The sequence below is a fragment of the Chaetodon auriga genome, chromosome 17 (assembly GCF_051107435.1).
Source record: "Chaetodon auriga isolate fChaAug3 chromosome 17, fChaAug3.hap1, whole genome shotgun sequence".
In the NCBI taxonomy this organism is placed as follows: domain Eukaryota; kingdom Metazoa; phylum Chordata; class Actinopteri; order Chaetodontiformes; family Chaetodontidae; genus Chaetodon; species Chaetodon auriga.
This window is the reverse complement of record NC_135090.1, coordinates 6,312,314-6,334,502: the sequence shown is the minus strand read 5'-3', so window position 1 is coordinate 6,334,502 and position 22,189 is coordinate 6,312,314. Positions and strand designations below refer to the sequence as shown.

At 42.1% G+C, this 22,189-nt stretch overlaps 1 protein-coding gene across 2 annotated transcripts; it reads right to left on the bottom strand.

Annotated features, from left to right (window-relative positions):
- Window positions 1–428: 428 nt before the first annotated feature.
- On the bottom strand, window positions 429–17,910 carry nt5c1aa (5'-nucleotidase, cytosolic IAa). 2 transcript variants are annotated; one of them, XM_076755351.1, is made up of 7 exons: window positions 17,228–17,899; window positions 13,302–13,346; window positions 10,259–10,426; window positions 10,032–10,161; window positions 5,688–5,810; window positions 2,494–2,678; window positions 429–1,911 (listed from the first exon to the last, which is right to left on the bottom strand). In XM_076755351.1, the coding sequence occupies exons 1-7, from the start codon at window positions 17,381–17,383 to the stop codon at window positions 1,555–1,557; spliced, it is 1,164 nt and encodes a 387-aa protein (XP_076611466.1). In that variant the 5' UTR covers window positions 17,384–17,899; the 3' UTR covers window positions 429–1,554. The 2 variants fall into 2 exon arrangements, with proteins under 2 accessions (XP_076611466.1, XP_076611467.1); XM_076755352.1 differs by lacking the exon at window positions 13,302–13,346 and having other exon boundaries at window positions 17,228–17,910.
- Between the last annotated feature and the right edge of the window lie 4,279 nt (window positions 17,911–22,189).

The window sequence follows — 22,189 nt, the reverse complement described above, 5'->3', positions numbered from 1 at the left end:
GTGTCATGAACTGAAGAGCTTTGAACGGTTGCTGGTGGGGCATGAAAGGAAACACCTATGATCCATGTTGTCAAGCTATCACTGGACCATATAAAGATATCCACTGAAACTAAGACCCCCACTGAAACTTGTGGCTGCCTATTTGTCTTGGGACCATCAGAATAATAAAATAATATTTCTATATTCAGGCTTATGAAATACACTTAACATTCTCAGATTGGACACCTTGGCATGCTGATGGTACGTCTGTGTCGTACAGCTGTGAGGGTGATGGAGGTTGGTTATTAATTTAATGCTACATGAAAAGTCACTGACATCAAATTCCCACTTGATATTTTTCTCTGGGCCAAGAACACACTGCTAGCATGGCAATAAATCATGTACTCACCAAAACTAAAGGCACCAACTGAAACTTATGGCTGTATATATTCTTTTTTTGTTTTGTTTTGTTTTTTTGGACAGAATAATAAAATAACACTGTCGTCAGTAATATGTTATACATTTAACATGCTAGAAGGAGGAACATTAGCATGCTAATGGTCATGTATGACTGAGGCTAAGGGAAATTTATTAGCTCAAGGCCTTCTGTCATGAGCTGAAACTTTAAGTTTGACCTGTGAGGCAACATGAAAAGTTGATCTCCATCTTAGGTTTCATTCTGTGCGGCATTAATGCTCATACTGAATTTTATGGCAATTCATTCCACAGATATTTCAGTCTGGACCAAAGTACTGGACTGACCACACTGCTACATGGCTAAAAATAGTGTCTTCATTGAAACTAAGGCACCAACTGAAACTTATGGCTTTCTATACGTGTTTCGGACTAACAACAGTAGATAATACAATCAGACAGTGTTCAGAATATACAAGACATTTTGTATAGTTGCAAACAAACAATTTTACATTCTTGTAAAGTCAAACTCTGTAAAATGAGTCAACCATAAACTTTAAATTATGACTCTTGTGCTACAGTACATCACTATGATTATTGACCTTTTTATACCTCTTCACTGGGCGTATGGCTCACCAGGCTGCATACAGAGTAGACTCTGTGCTTCACTTGAACAGGAGGCATGTAAATATCAGTGAAGCCATTGATTCTGTAACCTCCAGCGTTCGCTGTAGAGGCATCTTCTTTATGAAGATGAGTAGTAGAGAGAGAAATAGCAGGTCATCATGGCAGTCAAGCACCTCTTGAATTTCCTGTATGAAGCAACATTTGACAGAACGTTTAAGTATTGAGTAGATTGAGGCTTTGAAACTTGACATCATCTCAGGTTCCAGATCTGAACTTTTCCTTTCAGGACCTCTATCTAACTCCTAATATAATAGCATTAAGCTGAGATAGTTTACTTTGTGATAAAACAAGCTTACAGTTGCTACAGAATGGAAATGATGCATTTCCATATACATTTCAGTGCATCTTTCCAAGCTTTCCAAAACTTCTCAGCCTCATTTTGCTCTACTCTAAGATGTTTCTTCATCCCATCCTTCTTCTCTTCTTCTTTTTCTGCTTGGATGACCATGCCATTTGCATCTTCAGTCCTGCTGGCTACTTCCCCACACTGGTGTTCTTTTTGGGGTTATGTTTCTGTGCAATGCCGTAGGGCACATGGGCAGCGATGGTGCCCATCTCAGCCGCTCCTTCCACATGAAACATCTGATCATCAAAGTAGATGTGAGGCCTGATCTTCTCCAGCATGGGGCCCTTCGGCGCTCCCGCAAGGAACAAGGCCTCGTCGATCTCCAGTCCCCAGGCCCTGAGTGTCTTCAGCGCTCGGATCCCAGAGCTGGCCGCGCTACGGGCTGTGACCAAGTATGTTCGGATGGGACAGTCCAGGCGCTGGCCTTTAGCGTAAAACTTTTTCTGGAGCTTCCCCAGTGCCTCCAGGAAGCCCTTCAGGGGACCCTGCCAGAGAAGAAGACAGATTATGATGAAGCAGAGCTGGCAAGACCTTACACCTTAGATCTTATATCATTAGTTGTTATTCCCTTGCTACACTTTTCTGCACATGCAAACACATGCTTTTATTGAATTAGCACCATTTTATTTTAGCGCATCTTGAAGTCTGCAAAGTTTAAAGCTATATTCATAAATTGCTGTCTGTATCCCAGTGCCATTTGAGACTATTTCTCATAGAATTTTGAATTATTAAGTCATAGAATAATAAGTTAATAAAATGGATTTTAGATTAAGACCACCATCATCATTTACAGGTGATAAGAGCTGCATGAAAATGGCAATTCGAGGTTCCCAAGGAGAATAGGGATTAAAGCAAAGCTCACCTGTTTTTTTTTTTTTAATTAATTTACATCTTCATTTTTTAATTATACATGCCTAAAAACCCAAACCTCCCACAGAAACCCATCTTGTGTTAGAATGAAATGTACTGATTCTATCTACGATTACTTTGTGTAAAGTACGGCGTCAACACTTACAATACTGTTCAAGAGAAAATGTCCAAACAGACCTCCAGTGACATTTACATACATGATCCAATAGTGTGTCCTCATGGTCCCTCTCGTGCTCGAAGAACTTGTCCAGCCCGTGGGCCTTGAAGATGCGCTCAGACTCATCAGAGAAGAGGACGGCATCCCCATCAAAGGCCACCCTCAGCTGGGACTGTGACACCTCTGTCTGCTTCTCTGGCATGAACATGGTGGCTGCAGCGATGCCTGAACACATCAGTAAGAACAGGTCTGTCAAAACTCGAATCAGATCATCTGAGGCAGTTAAATGGAAGTCCACTCCACTTCACTACACTTCATGTCATAAAGATAGACTTTGATGCCAGCAGACAATCCAAACACAGTATCAGGGTAGCTTGTGAAACAGTCATGACATTTAATCGTAGGATAAAGTACACACTTTGATATCTGATGACAATCATATGCTGGGTGGATCAAAATCAACTGAACAGAAACATTTGTTGCTAAGATAAAACCATCTCTCACTTCACCTCACTTCATTTCCTGCAAGATGTAGAACAAATCAGGAATGTTTTTAATTACATTGTTACAGCTGCAGTCTTATCAAAAAACACTCCCAACAGACCCACAATGGCCCTCAGCTTACAGGAAGTATTAGCAGCTACACAGCTATTGAGACCTTTCAAGTAAAATGTCAAAGACACTTCCTTTGCTTGACTCTGTGTGTGTGTGTGTGTGTGTGTGTGTGTGTGTGTGTGTGTGTGTGTGGATGGATGAAAGATGAAGACTTGGGTTAAGTTCAGGGTAAGGGTGAGGTCTCCAGGAAATGAATGTAAGTCTAATGACCTCCAAAAGCTACGGAAACACAAGTGTGTGTGTGTGTACTTGTGGGAGGGTTGGGGGGTTGTTGGTGGGTGTGCGCTTGCCATAGAGTCACTAGATTAGTGACATTAAGTGTGCAAGTCACATGAAGAACATCCCTGAAGTCACCTTGAGTGGTATGTGGCCACAATGATCAGTCAGGTAATCTCCCCTCAGCCCTCTACACACAGAGACTGTGACAGCGGACGCCATGTGCTGTTTTCTGGTGTTAATAGCCAGGAAAGTTTGAAAAACTAAAACATTCTGAGTCAACCTAATAGACACGTTTTTTTGTTTTGTTTTTTTAATTAGTTTAAAACTGGTTTCATCCTTCCTTCTGTATTTGGCTTTGCAGGATTTTCAGTTCTCCTTTGTTTCAGCCCTCTCTCTCTCCACTTGGGCTGCTCTATTTCAGTATGTGCTCTTCCTTTTTGCCAGCAGTAACAATGAAGCATGAAATATGCTGCACTGAACAGATTTAAACCTTCAGAAGCGGTTGTCACCTCATGTCCCACAAATTTCACATCAACATATTCTGTTTCCAGCTCTTTGTCAGCTGAGCATATTAACATTTTATATTTCTTTGGGAAAAGGAGCCCATGTTTTCAAATATTGATACACAGTCAGAGCAATGCTGGTATTCCCTTTAATGCATGTCATGCAGGAATCCATCGAGAAAATATAAAGAGAGGAAATAATCAATATGCTGTTTTATAGCAATGTCACTGCAGCGTTGGAGAAGATGTCCATCACTGCTCCTCATTATGCAGACAGAAAATAAATAGAAATAAAGACTGTATACTTTCAGCTTGTTGTATGTAAGAAGTGCTTTAGTTGCTTTATACTTTTCATTTAAATTGTAGTTTAAAGGCACCATTGAAGTTTATTCCATTTTTCTGAAATTACACGTATATAAAAAAAACCCTCTTTCCAAAACTTTTTAATCATTCTGCCATTACAGCTGCACTTAGAACTACAATGATAACAATAAAATTACATTGGCGTGTTGGAAGCAAATGGACAGTCTTTTTTCGTACAATAATGAAATGAATGAAAATAAACAAGCCCTACTCCACCTCTGATTGGTTTACCCTGATATTCTTATCTTAACTGTAACCAATCATCACTCGTCATGCCCAATCCTAACCGACCCAGCCAACAAGGCAACAAGGACAGTGGCAGAGTAGGGCGGGTCATCCTTTTGCTATTGTAGCATTCATAATTTAGCCTCAGTTTTTGTACAGATAAAACAAATGAGACACAACATGTTAATTAGTGAGACTTAGAGGTGCTACTACAAGGATTTTTTCAACAGAGCCAGGTCAGCTGTTTCCCCCAGTTCTCGGTCTTTATGCTAAGCTAAGCTAACCAGCCACTGACAATTGAGAGGGGTATCAATCTTAACATTGACCTTCACCAAGAAAACAAATGAGCCTTTTTCCAAAAAATGTTGAACAACACCGTAAAACAAATTTCCCATTGTCTGATCTCCATAGAGATTAATTTCATTTCTTAACTATAGAGATGAACTAATAGGAAATGATCTTAAAGAAATTGTTCCAAAAAAAAAAAACATATATAACACATATTCTTTAGCATAACAAGATATCACTGAGAGAGTGGAAGGATTTCTGGTTAAAAAGAATGAGCAATGCAGCAGATATTTGTCCCTGTCCTCTTGTGTCTTGTGAGTCCTCCCCTTGTGTTTTTCCCTGTTTGATTGTGTGCATGTGTGTGTGGGTCTGGAGTGGGCGGTTCCTCCTCGACAATGATTCACCTTCACCTGATCCACATGCCAATCAGCCATAACAGCTGCAGCCAATCCATAATCACCAGCCACAGGATAAAACACGGTTCTCCTCACCAGTCTTTGTGAGATTGTTGTACTCACCAGCCTAGTTAATACATCTCAGCCATTTAGTGCCTCGTCCTGTGCTCTAGCTTTGGGTTGCCCCTCCCAGTGATAAAACTGTCCTCTCCTCATGTCTCACCTTCTTCATGTGTCTACCCCCCCAGCTGCAGTCCACCACCTGAACTCCTGCTCACTCACCTCACCTGCCTGCCCACTCCTTCCTGGATCTGCACAGATCATCCCAGTGATCAGTTTACACTTATGTGACAATAAATCCTTTTCTTAATCCAGTTCATTTGAATCTGTGTCCCGTATTTGCAGTCCAGCTTTTCACTTGACCCATAACATAAAGTCACTCCAGGTTGGCTTTTAAGCATTTATAAGTTTAATTCAAAACAAATGTGATTTGAAAAAAAAGAAATACTTTCTGACTTTGCTGTACTGTAGGTCATCATCTTTAATTCGTAAGTAACAAATATATTGGAAAGTTGTCCTTGTTCTTCCTCATCTGTGTGTGTGTGTGCTTGCATGTGTGCGCTCACCTTCAGCCAGCGCCTCCCTGACCTTGTCAGCATCAGCAGACAGGTAGAGGTTTGTGTGCCAAGCCTTCAGGTAGCCAATAGGACTGCTTCCCCCCGTCATACAAAACCTCTCAATGAACAAATCTGCGGACAAGAACAAACAGCAACAAGGATTTTAGTTTCAGCACATCGGCCCGTGTTAAATGTTGACATACAGCATATTAGCTGGATTACAGATCCATTACAGTATTGTTAGATGTACATGATACAGTCAACATCATGTGACTTTAAAGAGTTGAAACAAAACAGGAAAATCCCTCTCTGAGCTGGAAGCTGTGACTCTGAATTTGTCATGGAGTTCACAGTAAGCAATTTCAGGAGGTGAAGTGGAGGGGGGGTGGGGGGGTTAGGACACGGTGAGAGGATAAACTTTCAAGACAGCGGGAGAGGGTCCAAAGAGGGGCTAAAGTAGAAGGGGGAAGAGGGGACTTCGTGGGGGGCAGAGCTTTGCAGATGAGAGGCAGAAGGAATTAGGACTGGTTGAAAAGTGTCTGTTTGCATTTTGGCTGAGGGAGGCTCGTAATTCGCTGCTGTGGCCTCATCCAAAGAGCAGCAGAGAGACGATACGAGGAGAGCGAGGGGAGCATGACATGCGGTAATTAGATCCACGATTACAGGGCTTTTCAGGTAAAGTTGATATTTACGTGGGACCAGGGCGAACAGAAGACAGAGGATTGTCAGAAAGGGCACAGGAGTTAAGTAATAGACTAATGTTAGGACGGAGGCGTGGTGGAGTGAGAATGAGAAAAGCTGAAGGTTATAAAAGGATGAGAATCGGTGGGTGACACCCAAGATGGATGGACATATAGTGAAAGTGAAGGTTAGTGTGGGTGGGAGATTAATATACCGATTATAAAAAGAGAGACAGCGAGGATATGGCATTTATTTAAACCTGCAGTAGGCAAGAAACTTGAACATGCAGGTGAAGTTATCCTGACTTTTTGTCCTTCATATGAGTCACACACCACAACAGCTGGATCCTACATTTCCCATAATCTTTTATACATTTGTTGTGTGCAAGCCCAAGATAACTCTGATGACATCACTGTGACATCACCAGGGTTATTTACTCTGACTCGACAAAGCTCCCTGCCACAGTGTCGTCACAACCTGAGTAGCACCAATCATGGCTAGTATAACTGCTCTTTTTATAAAGAATCACTGCAGTTTCCCTTTAAGATGGCTGAACCTTAACACACGTCTTTTCCTTTCATCTTTCTTTGCCTTCCCTCCACACTCAGTCAACATTATTTCACGCCCAAAAGCTATCACAAAGCAGGAAAGTAACCTTCTGTCACCTTCCTCCCTCTGAGTCCACTCATTTGAAATGTCAGTGGAGCAGAGCACACAATACGAGCTGTCATTAAGATGCACTGACTGCACGTTCATTTTGCAGACAGCTTCACTGTAATAAATGTGTGACGCTGTGTGAAAGTGGATAAAGAAAAAGAGATGCAGCTCTTTTTGTTTGCAGAGGTCTCTCTGAAAGTGTACTTGAAATGCTAATAATGGACAACAACAAAAGGTTTAAACAAATGTTTTTAACTGTTTCGCCTTCATCGGGGTGGGAATTGTTTTTCCCAGCTGACATATAATGAAACAGAAGAAAATACAGTTTGCAGGTTGCAGCATGAGCCACCAACAGAAGGTTTGAGGACTCACAGGACATAGATCAGCAAAGTGTTTGGCACCATTTACACACAAAAACAGCAGTGATCATGTGCTGCGGTTCCCAGCCGTTTCAGCTGGTGACCCCACTCAAAATGGACCAATGTCTCCTTGCAGCCCCCGCTCGCATGTTCAATACGTCTATAAGTTGTCAGCAGTTTAACTTAAGAGTTTAATCTTAAGAGTTTCTCCTCTAAACCTCTACTTTTGCTTAAAAAACTGAAGAGGTAAAATTGAATATTTTATGAGAAAGAAAGCAAACATTAAAGAACATTCACAAACAATCTTGTCGATAACTTAAGATGCAACACACAAACTGTCTCCTGACTGGACAGAGATCCGCCCGGAAACCCACGAGCTCGGCAGCAGTAAACTCTGATGTTTTTGATGTCAAACTCATTCTGCTGAGATCTACCACAGTGCAAGATTGTGTTGTGCATTTTTAAAGAAGACTTGCAGAAACAAAGACAGTATGAGTCATAATCAAGCTGAAGGCAGATGGAGACTGAAAAGCAAACAGAGGGACGGTGTTCTCTAAAGCCCATGAGTGATCTCGCCATTATTCAAAGAACCAACTGTCCTGTATACATTTTCTAAAAGGTTTATTTAGCTTTGTAGTCGTGCCCTGGTGAGCTTGACCCTGCACTGCGCTGTACCTCATCACATCAGTTCTCCCATGTGTCCTCTGCCTTTAAGACGGGTGCCGGAGCGTGGGAGTCACTCGAGGGAAAATCTCCTCATCATTGATGTCTTTGTATCTTTTTTTTTTCTCCTGCAAAAATATTTTCATATCATCTATCTCTGTACGATTTATTTGCTTATTCAGAAGATCTAAGCCATGGTAATAGGGAAGCAGGAAATCAGCAGGACTGCAAAGATGCCGCTGTCACGCGAAAAAATGAGCAGCTCCATTGTGCAGTTTAACACTCCACTCTCATGGCGGCTCGGTGTGTCCATGTAGGACATTATGCATATTGCATGTGCTCGTGTAGTGGCTCCACTTTTGATTTCCATAGGGAATGCACATATTGCTGCACCTTCCAGTGTATAGATGCAAAGCAGGTGCATGAAATTGCTGGGGGCCACCTTGTCATTCACAGCCATGAACTACTGTACTGTATTGCTATCCCCAGTCATCCACATGCAAGGTGCGAAACTTGATACTTCATCATACCACTGCTAAAAATAGCAAGTGTAAGCAGCTGATGAGAGGGAAATGAGTATCTAAGTGTTTCTCTGCGGTGCCCAGATTGAGTTTCAAATGGGAAAGGAAGGCTAAGGAGCAAGAAGATGTTTCTTTCATAATCATTTTTAGGATTATGTCACCCACGGGGACCGATTGCTGCCCAGCACTGCAGGGAGGAAGTTCAACAAACCCTTATCTCTGTGACATCAGAGGAGCCGTGTTTTCCTTCAGATCTGTAGGAAAGGTGAGAGGTCAGGGGACTGTTTGAATGTATCAGCCCCATCACGCTGAGGGCCACCAGAGAGATCTAACATGGAAGCATCTGGAGGGCCGTGTGTTGCCTCGGTGGCTCCGCTCAAACCTGTTTTCATTTCGGGCCCCTCGGATTATTCTTACATCCCGAAGGAGGTCATGTTGAACTCACCCTGACCTGACGCTCCGAGGACATGAAAACATATGAGGAGCCGAACAGGAAGTGGTCTATGTGGAAGGCGTCATCGCTGGGTCTGAGATTTCCCTGGGAAGGATCCCGTCAGTCAGCTGTTCATACACTTTGTTGTTTGTTTCTCAGCTGAGCTTGCGTCAGCTGCTTGGATTATCTCATTACACCGATGTGCGTCTTAACGTCTTGCAGTCCTCTTTGTGTTACTTAAAGGAGACCAGTTTTATGAGCTTCAACGAATGGATACAACAAAATACACTAAAGAACTCAGAACCACAAACTGACCATGTTTTACTACAGTCGTTTGTTTGCTGACTGTTTCCAGACATCCGATACCCTTGAACCTATCAGATTAATGTTGAAAGTTTCCTCCTTCAGAGTGAACAGAACTTGGCAAAGATTCTTATGTGGGAAATCTTTTCCTTTCTCACTGTTTCTGATTAATGCCCACACGAAGGCACTGACCGCATCAGCCTCTGCTCTCATTCACAGTACAGCTGGCATACAAGCTTGTATTTGCGCATTTATTTATTTCTTATCTCTTCCAGGTTATTCTGCTGGACTGTGTTTTACTGGATTGATAACCACATTTCTTTTCTCTTGGACAACATCCACCTAAATATTCTGTTTTTGCTCTCAATTTTACTTTATTTATGTCGTATTTTTTCCTCTCTTACATCACTGGATGTACATTTATGTGCAGTTTTTGAGTCAATGCCAATGGGGCTCATATGTTTAGTTCTGCTTGCGTCTGTGTGGGTGATAGAAATCTGATCTCTTACTAATCTATCAATGGCAGGAAGCTACAGCATTTAAAGCCACTAACCACACTGTATTTTCTATTAGTCCCACTGAGGGTCGCCAAAGCCATAATTTTTTGAATTCTACATATAGAAACTATAACCTGATGTATCATTGCCACTACGGTCTAACCCTGAAAGAGACGCTGGGTATAAAGCACCACTTTTCTCAGCTTGGAGCTACTTAGTTCGATCTCTGTAAGACTTACTGTGATGGTTGATGGTGTTGATGAGCCGGATTCCTACATGTGCATGGTTATAAGTCACCAAAACAATGTCAAACAGCTCTTCGCTTTGTGGGTACAGTTCCCGCAGGTGAGCATTCACAGCCTCCAGAGCCTGTCAGGAAACAGCGACAGGCAAAACATTCAGTCTGCACCTGAAAATCTGTCCTCCTTTCATCATGTCTGTGAGTGTATGCTTGTGCGACTTTAACCTTGACGAAGGGGAAAGCGGGTCCAGGGGCGAAGGGTTCGTTCTCGTGTTCGATTTGGTACCTCAGATACTCCTCCACCCCTTTCTGCTCGAACACCTTCTGCTCCAGCTCAGTCCGAAACAAGACCCGAGAGGAAACGGCGACAGTCACTGCGTTCTCTGGCTTCGGCTGCAGAAAAAGAGAGACGAGATAGAGAGAGAGGTGCGATGAAGAGGAACTGAAGAGGAGGGAAGATGAGCGAGTGGTAATGACCCATTGAGCTGATGATTGGAAAACACAGGTGGAGGAGAGATGAAAGGTGTCAGAGGAATGGATGAGCCTATTTTTACCTGTGGGAAAAACTGAGCCGCCAACCAAACCCTACTAATAATACTTGGACTGTTTCCTCTTAAGAAGTGCATGCCTATACAAGCACGGCTGTTACCTTTTACAAGAGACCTCTGGGGCGACTTCATTAAACCTTTATTAGAGCTCTTCACATCAAAGTACATGCTGGGATACATGCAAACACACAGGATACATTTCACACATTGCCGTGCCTATTATCTGCTCTAGTAACATTACAGCATCTTAATTATCCTGGAGCTGCAACAAACTGCATGAATGGAGATTTGTCATTGGTAGAACAGTGTCATCTGTAATCATGGGATAAAAACACTACGTGTGTGCGGTCACATGATCTTCCAATGCTTCATTCACAGCAAGAATGCAATACAGCACAGCTGCAGCAACAACTACCTGTCCAAATGTTGATTCAAGTCTGTGGTCTGTGTGTGTGTGTGTGTGTGTGTGTGTGTGTGTGTGTGTGTGTGTGTGTGTGTCTTCTTATAGAAGACTACTCCTCCGTGAACTCAAATGAACAATACCAGATGACAGCTCCAGCCTCATGCTGAGCTCATGTTGCCTAATGTGTGTTTATGCTGGGGTGCTAGCGTGTGGAGGGGGAGGGCGGCATTCCTATGGGGGCAGCCAGCATGAGTGCCCACAGCTGAACGCAGATGATGTCTGGGTGATGGGATGAGAGGGGCAAGGGGGGCAGAGGGGGCTGACAAATTTAAAGTACAATTAATACAATCTAATCTAATAATAGAGATGATATTGATACTATACTGCTTAGTGTTATCGTGTTATGAGTCCAAAAACTTGAACTTTATTGGAAAAACAAAATGCAAAAAGGCAAAAGTGTTGCAGCGGGAGTCGGAATGTGTGTATTCACACACATGCATGTTTGTGTCCATGCCCCGATGGCTCTGTGCTGGTAAATAGGCCACAGGCTGACGGGGGCACTGAGCCATTGTCCCTCTATTTAGCCTTATTCCATCACAACACCAATGCCTGCTGACATGTCACCTACATACCTGCTAACACACACACAAACACACACATCACCTTGTCAGGACTAATCCTGACCCACATCTTAATCAGATTAAAAATTCAGTTTGATCAAACATAATCCAACTTTAATCACTTCTCCTGTCTGCAGGGTTCTTGTTTTTGTGTCCACTGAAGTGAACTGAAATTCAGGTTTTTTACACATATAAATACATGCATACTGCAGGTATAGTTTCTGGCAATGTATACTGTACACAGATGTAAGCAGTGTTTGTATCACACACTGCTGAGACTAGCTTTGTTTTGTCACCAGAGGGGGGGAGCTCATCCCCATCGTGCATGTGAAGGATGCTATTTGTCAGGACAAAACTAAATGAACACCCTTCACCTTCAAAAGTGCAGGAGAGGGATGAAGGCAAAATAACACATGCACGAAAATAGACTAAATGTGAAGCTTTGCCTTCATTTAATAACAACGTTTTCACTAGAATCAAACTTCAGGAGGGAAGAAAAACACTGGAGTGGAAACACGACAGCAGTGACAGTTTTTCCTTTTTTCGATGCCAAATTTATAGTCACTGTGACAGCACCATAGACAGACTGCTTTATTTTAAGCCAAACTGAATTAAAATTCATTTTTGCTGAGGAATCTGGACTGTGCAGTGTATTTGGTGTTTGTTTTGTCTGATAGGACTTGGTCAAAATTGCAATTATTAAAAGGAAGACTTGAAATTTTATTCATTTGTCTTCTATGACATTATTTTTGCTCCAGGAGGCATGAATGTTTGGTATCAAATGATACAGTCAGTACTGTAATGTGATTGGTGCAATACATGTGACTGGGTCCAGAACACCATAACTGACATTATGCTTGGTAAAAAAAATAAAACTTTAAATAATATAAAACATCAAACACAATCACACATGTATTGTATGTTAAATTTGTATTCAACTGTGTTTCATACATTGGTCACTGGCGCAACATATAAAAGTTCTTACCAAAGTGAGATGTTTCTAACAAATATGCTATAGGGTCATCCTATGATCTGATGACTCATAGAGCCAACTGGTCCACAATCAACACGTAACTAGATTTAAGGGCTTCTATGTTCGTGTGCAACTCCTTTGTGACATGATATGACATACAGGGTAACCCACTGAGTGCTGAAGTCACAGCTGTTCCTGTGAGTTCTGACGCCCATGTCATTTGCCGTCACCAGAACAGGAATCCAGGTGGCACTAGCTGGACCATCTTTCTTTGTGAAATGCCGAACGAGCATTTAATGAGTGAACAGAAGCCACCAGTGACTCAGCAGGTGATGTCTAGGACTAGGAATCAGGCATAAACAAGGCAAATTAGGTTAGCTAGCTTTCACTTATCTGAATGGAAGCCAGCTAGCCTGCTAGCTCCCTCTGTGCTCACAAGTCAAAGCAGCTCTCTGCGGCTGTCTGGTGATTAGAACATAGCATGTTGGTTCATTAGCTCAGTCCAGCTGCGGACTGTAGGCTACAGTGTGAATCAACATGACAGCACACGTGACGATGCATCAGGTCAGGCTGTTGGTTAGTAGAGCGGGTGTGTCCGTGATCATGCAGGCACATCGACAGCCGTCACACAGGAGGTTAAAAGAAGGTGAAAGGGCAGTGGTGATGGTCATTCAGTAGCCATGGAAACAACCTTTGACCTCACGCGATGATGGGACATACTTACGAAGAACACGCCTCCCTCCACCTTCCGGGCTCGTCTCCCTGTCACCTTTGCAAAATGACAGTTTGTTTTTATTCATCGGTCATTCAGAACATTCATTTACAGCCGAGTTTAACTGACAATCCATCCCCAAAAATACTTTTTCTTGCGGAGAAGCTTTGAATTTTGTGTAAATCAAGGTCTCCCATATGAGGACACATAGCTGCATAGGACACAATGACACCATGTGCTGTGTAGGCTGCAGTGGATATTATGAGTTCTCTTTCCAAATGTCAGAGACGGCCTTGCACATGGACGAGACCTTTTGGTGCAGCTTATCCATTAGAGTCATTTTAATCTATGAATAACGTGTCACACAGTCTGGGAGTCATCCCAGAGCTAGAGTCCAGTCCTTTGCTGTGATTTGATACTGGTAGTGTTAACAGCCTGCCCTCTCTCAGTGGATCTCCTACCCACTGGGAATGCATTGATCACAAGGCTCCTCTGCGCAGGAACCCACAGGAAGCGTAATCACCTCCTACTTATTGATTTGTATGCTGACAAGGACAAGAGAATTTAATCAAACCTGCTGGGAAGGAAAACGAAACACTCATTCATGTTTATTCTATGTCGCATGAAGAATCAGAGCACCGTTTATTGTCCAAAAAAGGGGATTGTTTTTGAACTTTACCCCTCCTCTCTTCCCTACCCTCTATATTAATCCTGTCAGAGCTCTGCCAGATCAGCAGCACTGGTATCTTTGCATAACCCATATCCATGAGTCATCTGTTATTTACATATCTGAGGCTGTGAGACATCCCCTCCATCCATCTGAGGATGAAAAGAGAAGAGGTGGAAGGGATTTCCAGACAACAGAGAGGGAAAGAACAGAGGTGAGCGAGTGAGCAGAAAGTGACGGGGTGGGGGTGAGGAGCTGTGGGAGGGGGCACTGATATTTATAGATAAGTAAAAGGCCAGTGATGATGCAGTCTGTTCAGGCCTTGGCAGATATGGTAACAGAGGAGTGTGACTGGACACTGCATTAACAGCAATGTTAATGTTTGTCTGAAATCAGGCCAATATTGGACTTTTATGCAAAGTCAGGGCCAGGGAGTTACAGAGACCTCTGATGTGATCTATGGTTATATATCTAGTCTAGGCAGTATTTGATCAGTGCTGCTTTGAGTGTCTTACAGGAAAAAAAAAATAAACTGAATGCAGTCATCTTGATCAGATTCTGTGGCTTTCTGGCAACATAATGACTTCAGCCACACAATAAGTGATACATACAACACTCATAGATGTGTTCAACGAATGAAAACAACAGCTTCAATCTTTCCCTGAAATGACAACTGTTGCTGGCAGATCTTGTCAGCTGTAGCTAGCCAGCTAATTGAGCTTGCGGTGATCCATTTAGAGGACATGGAAAAAAAGAAAAAGCATTTCTTGTACTACAGTGTAAAGATTTCCTAGTGAGTACGAGAAAGAAAAATGTAAGGTCACACTCATACAGTATTCTAGCTGTTGCTTATCCATTAAAAATATTTTTATATTTGTATAATTACATGTTCATTATTCTTTTGATTCAACTCTAATTAATTAATCTTTATATTTGTGGGAGTTTATTGTGGTCCATGGTGTTTATGTAAAGCTATTACATGTGTTATTACAGTGGCTTCCATATGCTGTTACAGTCGCCCCTGCTCATGGGGGCAGATCCTAGTGTTTCAATCAAGAGTTACCAACATAAAAAGGTTTTTGAGTAATGATACCAAAAAAACAAAATTGGTTGCAATCATTCTATTTATTACCTTGTTATTGAAATTAACTTTTAAATATTTAAGATAAGTCAGCTGTATGTCACCTATGACCCCTGAGTCATTTTCCCTTCTTGGTCCTCACCTTCAGATTCACTGTAGTTGAGAAACTGGTTTCATTTAATATGAATGCTATTTCATTACACTGACCTTGCCATTTAAAGTGAATTAAAATGATATAAGATGAAACGAAAGAAGTACTGAATTAGCACTGCTTTTCCTTATTAATGAGGCCTGCATTGTTGAGTAAAAGCTCCATTATTATCCCCTATTTATCTTTCATAGTATTTTCAGGTAGCCAATTATGCCTAAGGCGGATGGCATTTATGAAAATGTATAACTCAAAAAAAAGAATGATGGATGAAATTTCATCACTTGACTGAAGATTAATGCAGCAATAATGCTTTTTTGCTATTAATTAAAAGTCACATTTAAATGTGTCATTGCAGTTTGTAAATCTGAGTGTAATAACATACTGCAAAGAGAGAAAATGGAGGGATTTTCATGTGAAAATCCACCCAAAAATGATTTTTTCAACCTATATTTAGCATCTAGCAAGAGATGAGTGACCAAAAAAGACATGGTCACACCATAAAAGCTTGGAAGGTTTTTATTCTGTCTTTTCCCCTGTTTCTTTAAAAATGAATGCTATGATAACCAACGGAAAATGATGTCATCATGGCCACAACTTTATTCTGCTCTGTCGTAACTGTCGTGATATCGTGCATTCATTTCAGTAAAAGCTCTATAATCTGCATGGTCCATTTACTCTGTTAGATCAGATGCAGTGTTCACTAATGCTGTTATGTGGTCTTAAAACTCTCAATATGATATCTTTACATGTCAGCACAGTTAAACCCCCCCAGCGTGCAGAGTTTCAGATGAATGCAGACGTGGATCTGTGATGTCCATTAGTCCAGTGTCATATCATTCTTACAGTAATATTTGGATTGATAGTTAAGCAGTAATGGATGTTTGCAGTCTGAAAATATACCACTGTGCCACACTAATCCTCAAGCAGCAGAGATTACTCAGCTTTTAGCTACTTTTAGCTCCAGCCTTCAGTTTGCTTTCCTCACCTCCCTTTAGTTTTTTTTTATTTTTTACCATCCTCTGTCTTCTTTCTCACCCAAATGTTCTGTATGCATGTTTAACTGCACGTATATAAACTGAATAATTCCGTTTGAGAGTAACTCAAAGTAGCTCAGCACCGTGTCACCTGATTCACTGGTAGTGCTGATGTGTCCTGCGCAGTGTGTAAGTCCTGCAGTGCTATAAACAGCACTAAACTCTGCCACCGGGTATGTCCACTTCTCTTTTACTTGTCAGCTTGGATTCATGTTGACCTTTTGCAAACTGGACTTTTACTTCTCAGAAGTTTGTCGGAGGCAAAGTTGCTCTGGAGGCAGCTGTGGTCGAGTGGAACCTGTTTGTAGAACCTTAGGCGAACAACTCAAAGTGAGCTAAACCTACAGTAGCTTCTAATTCACTTTCACTGAAGAACATCTAGCGTACAAATATCCTCTTGTGTCACTTTCAGTGTCACATGATCCAGCTATGTTCGTGTAGCATGCAGTCATTTACATGCAAAATATCTTTGATTGCCCATGTTCATATTTTTTGTCATACATGATATCATATCCTTCATTGTCATGATGAGTGAAAATACTTTAATTCATTAGACAATATCAGATGCAATGAGCCTTTAGACCAGTAAAAAACATAAGTGATGATGAAATGAAATGTAATGTAGACAATGATTTATGCAAGCTAGCATCAATGGTAAGATTGGTGAAATTCCATTCAGAATTTGTAAAAGAAGTTTGAAACCAAACTCTGCGGCCTCAAAAACACACACTCTCTCACCTTGTGTAACCCCCACCTCCCACCTCCCACCACCCCCACTTATGAGCTACGCTTTAAGTTGCACGTGGGTGAAGTAAATATCTGACTCAAGAGACTAAGCTGACGACAGCAGCAACAGGACCGATGAGACGACAGGAGGCCTGAGGGATCTTGGGATGAAATGTGTCGTGCAGTAAATGGAAATTCTAGCCTCTAATAATCCAGATCCCAAACAAACACAGACACAGACAGATGCACTGACATTCATGGATGATCGGTGACACTTACTGGTTTTGGCTTGGTGGTGAGGCCCAAGTTGTCTTGATCAAACTTTTCTTTCTCTTCCCATGATTCTCTGCTGTCCCCGTTGGACGAAGGGGCAACCTTGAGCTCCTTCACCTGGCCGCTCATCACCTGTACAGGGTCCAGACTCATCTTCACCATAGAGAATCCCCCTCTCTGTGCTCCCAAAGGTGCCCCCCAACCTATCCTCACTCCTGTGCCTTTGACAAAGACACGACTCTCTTCTTCTGCAAAGTCAAATGAGCAAAATGTCCCGCTACAGTCTGCAGCATTTATCGAGATACTCCGTTCACGTGCATTGAGAACAGGCTTACTACAGTAGTTTGCTGGGCTTGCACCTGCCCTGTGGAAGCAGCCGAGGTGTTTGTATCCTTTTTTCCCCAGGAGGATTATTGATTACTGCTTCCAGTTCCAGAGGACATGAAAGACATTCACTCATTCACTACCATTCTGCACATAGCTTCTCCGCTTGCATACACACACACACACACACACATACACACTCTGTCACACACACGGTCTATCCTTTGCAAATGTGTTGCAGGCAGTGCAGCAATCCATCTGCTGCTCTCTCTGTGTCTTTCCCCCCACTCAGTGCCTCCGTCTCTGTCCCATTCAGTGCCTCCCTCTGCTCCCTGGCTTCGTCCATTCCCCTCTGCCCCCCGTCTGACCAATCACAGCCCTGCTTCCTTATTCAGCATGGCTCCGCCCCTGTGGTTGACAGCCCGAGAGGCTCATGGGACGCTCAGGGCACAAACTAAGTACACAGCAAAAAATAGCCATCATGTTGAGGCATTTAATCTGGTGGTGAATAAGAATTTTTTTTTTTTATAGCGATATGATTTTTTAATCCTTTGTAAAATCACACACTGTCCTTATTCTAACACTGGTTTTCAATTGATTTTTTTTTTTTTGCCTTGTAGCTCCCTATATGTCTTCTCATTGTCCACACTAATCTGAGGGTCTTAGGTTTAAACCAGAAACATTTTCACATGAGGTTTTAAGCCACGTCAGATGACTAAACAGAATGCAACAGAGGGGAGATGAGAAACATGTACATGAAAGTGAAAACAATGGAGAAAAGGCAGCTGGCTGAGCGAATGAGCGTGAGTAAGGGAGGGGTTGATCAGGGAATGGGGAGTTAAATTAGCCTAAAGGTAGCAGATAATGGATGTAACCTTCATTTAAAACCAAGGTTGTCCACCGAGTCAAACACGGGGCCATTAGCATCCTTACTCATGCATGTTGAGTAGAGCACAGTGCCAGGGCTTCCAACGGCCAAGCGCCTTTGTGGCTCGCTGTCCTGCTTCATACAAAGGGTGGCTTTGCAAATTCATTTATCTTTCAGTCACAAGGAAATGAATGCTTTTGTTGCATCATGGCTGCTGTTACTCCCTGATGATATCTACAATATGTTTGTCCAAACTGGTGCGACCAGATTCTCCGGATATTGGCTTCACTTTATGTCCTACCAGTGCAGTTGAATAATTCATTACAGAATTCAAAATAATTCACTCAGCGTTGCAGCACATTTTTGAATTTATTGCTATAGCTTTAGCTCTGATCTGCCAGCACTCGAGGCTGAAGGCTGATTATATTTGCATTTATATTCCTCATACACACTTTTATGTATTGTGCTGTTTGGAGGAAATTACAAGTAATTTTAGTAACCAATAAAGCAGTCGTGTAAGTTGTATTATTATTATTTTCTTAGCAATTACTTATAAACTCCTACTTTAAAGATTGTCAGCCATGCTAGCTGAGTGGCTCTACGATGGTAATGTTTGTCTGCCAGTCGGTCAGTCCTCTACTTTGGTCCAACCTACAATATCTGGACAGCTACAGTCCAGATATTCATGATGCACAGAGAATTGTAGCACCCTGGCCGTGGTGATCCTCTTCATCCAGCGCCACCATGAGGTTAGCATTTGTAGTTTTGAGTGAAATGTCTCAACAACTAGACCCTCCAGTCCACCGTGTCACTCAAATTAGCAAGAACAGATATCAGATCGGCAAAAGAAGCTTGCTGAGAAACATTTCAGGTCACAGTTTGGTTTGATTAGGTTTAGGAGGATAATGATTTGGGTTAAAATAAGTACATTACCTGTTTAAGTTCAGTTACCTTTCCTTTTATTACGTCACATTACTGCACATATGTCTCCTCCATACAGCAGTCTCCTGTGTGAAAGCCTTATCTCTGACTCATTCCTCCAGCCCGACCACCTCCCTTCGCAGACTTGTCCCCTCTTTATATACTACATCATATTTTGTTTGTCCTTTACTCCCGTCATTAATCGACCCTGCTGCTACTTCCCCTTGAGACGTGTGTGTACATTTCATGCATGGGCAAGGCCAAACACGACACACTATCCTTTGCTACATCCGCAGGTCTATTACACTGCAGCCGACTGGATGAATCGCCATGAAACTTAAAGGTAAAAGCATTAATATTCCTCTCAAGGACAATTTGTATGATCCCTGTGTCTTTTCAGGTGGCATCATTAACAAAGAAAAGGGGGTTTTTATAACATCCCCATCAGCCTCATCTGCAAATGCTAAACTAAGATGGTGAATATTAAAACTGCTAGATTTCAGCACGTTAGCATGTTGATTAGCTATTAGCTCAAGGCACCACTGTGTCTCACTGCAGCTTGTCATGGTTTTGGGTGTTAGTTTTGTTATTTCCTGTTTTATGTTGAAAGTTCTCCTCATGTGTCATCTTTTGTTTACTTCCTGTGTTTTCCCTCCTTTGTGATTATTGATTTTTTTCACCTGTCCCCGTCAGTCTTTCCTCCCCAGTGTCTGTTTCCTCTGAGTCTGTGCCAGTTCATCCTTGTACCTTGCGTTTCAAGCGTTCCTGATGTTTTCTGGTGTTTTTGGACTTTTGCTTTATTTTTCCCTGGACCTCGCTTATTTTTGGACGTTTAGCTTCTGCTCCCTTTTGGGATTTGTTTACCTGTTTGGGCTGTTTTCTTTGGATTTGACCTTTGCCTGCCTCACCTTCCCATAAGCCCTTTGTTAGTTGCCTTTTTTGTAAATAAATAATTTGAGCTGCATTTGGGTCCAGCTTCTTGCTTCTTTGTTTCCCCTATGACAGTCTCACAGTTGATTACATTTTCCAATTAAGTTTTGTGACATCAAATACAGATATTACTAAGAGAATGGGAGTTTCGAAGAAATAGTAGCACTAATGTAGTTTTATTGTAGTATCAGTGGCGGTAGCAGCATTAGTTGTGGTGGTAATAATGATAATAGTAGCTGGAGGAGGTTTCCTTTGTCCCCTTCATTACTCTCAGAGTGAGGTACTGAACTGGAATATTCACATCACTGGCTATCAGTGCCGTTAAAGTGCAAGATCACTGCAAGATGTTGGTCTGTACTAGTAGCCATTCCTCAATCTGCCTGCATAGGCGTCTGGATCATTAGCTAGTCGTGACTTGTGATATCATAGCATCCTATTTAACACTGGTAAAGGAGAGCTGTGTGACTCTTATGGCAGTGAGTAGACTGACCCTCATGCCTCCTGCTCTAATGGTGTCCCCTTCAGAATTTTGGCTTGCATGACGCCTCTTGACTAGCAAAGTTTACTTCTAGCATGAAACTGATGGAGTTCCCCCTTAATGTTTCAATAGGTGATCTGATCATTGCTCTACATGTATCTGATCCAGTGACAATGACTTCTACTGATGAACTTTTGTGATTTCAAATCATTGCTGATACCACACACAAAGAGTAGGGAGCTGAGCAGAAGCAGCAGGACTAAGGTGATGGTTTGTGTTTGATGGTGAGTGTCAGCTGGAGTGAGGGGAGGTTGCTTATCAGCCACACCTGTTTGCCTGATCATGGATCAGTGTGACGGTGCATAGTGTGGGGAAATGTGTTGTTTTGTAAATGAATATCTGTCACCTTCTTTTCACCAAATAATAATATAAAACTCTTCTTGGCAGGCCTTTCTTCTACTCTGTATTTTATTTTTACTTTTACATGGACACAGGAGTGTTGTCAGGGAACTGAAAAACTGACCCTCATATGGTTAAGATGGTTGTGATGATGTTAGGACATTATAGTGCATGTGACTGAGCTTACAGCTCCATCCTGTGGCTGCTGTGCAAACTGCACCTCCTCAGCGTGACCTCTATTGCTGCAGTGTGATTCACTGTTTCTCTGCTGCTCGGCCTGTGTGTGCGCACTTGTGATGTTTAGTTTTCCACTGAGCTGAGGCCTAATACAGCAAGGCTCAGAATAGATTCATATTGATCCATGATAGATGGCTGGAGGAGGGGGCAATGGAAAAATGAGGGTTTAGCCAACACAGTTTAGGAATGAACTGAAACCTGATGGCAGAGACCCTTTGTCACACTGGGAAGAAAACACAGGAACTCCAGTGAGAGCTTAAATTTAGCTGTGTTTTCCTTTAACAAAACATGTAAAAGACAGGAAATTCATTGAATTTTTCATCAGAAAAAGTTCTTGTCAGTGTTGTCATCTCTCATGAGTATTACATGTTCATATTGATTTATTAAGTCAAAGCTCAATCTTCCTCAGTCATTTAATTGCATTCAATTATTCCTCCATTGCTGCCCAGCTGAGTAAATGAGAGTCTGCAGATACACCACAAGATACAAGATTCATTTCCGCAGTTAATACATCTCACTCTGAGTTCCAGCTCTGCCTGTGTGCATGTGGTTTTGTTTAAACATGTGTAGTAATAAAGGTGTGAGAGTGTGTTTGTGTGTTCATTCACTGGTATCCCTGCCTTGTGGCCTCAGCATGGTTACCATGAGAACAGTATGACTGGTGACATCACTGCAGCAGTGTGACATCACTGCTAGACGGTGACTCATACTCTTGGCCCAGTGCTGTTTGTGTGTGTGTGTGTGTGTGTGTGTGTGTGTGTGTGAGAGAGAGAGAGAGAGAGAGAGAGAGAGAGAGAGAGAGAGAGAGAGT

Coding starts and splice junctions, on each gene's coding strand:
- nt5c1aa (XM_076755351.1), bottom strand. CDS start 17,383: ATGGTGAAGATGAGTCTGGACCCTGTACAGGTGATGAGCGGCCAGGTG. Junction 10,427..13,301: donor TGGAGGGAGGCGTGTTCTTC/GTAAGTATGTCC, acceptor CTTTTTCTGCAG/CCGAAGCCAGAGAACGCAGT. Junction 2,679..5,687: donor CAGGGAGGCGCTGGCTGAAG/GTGAGCGCACAC, acceptor TGATGTGTTCAG/GCATCGCTGCAGCCACCATG.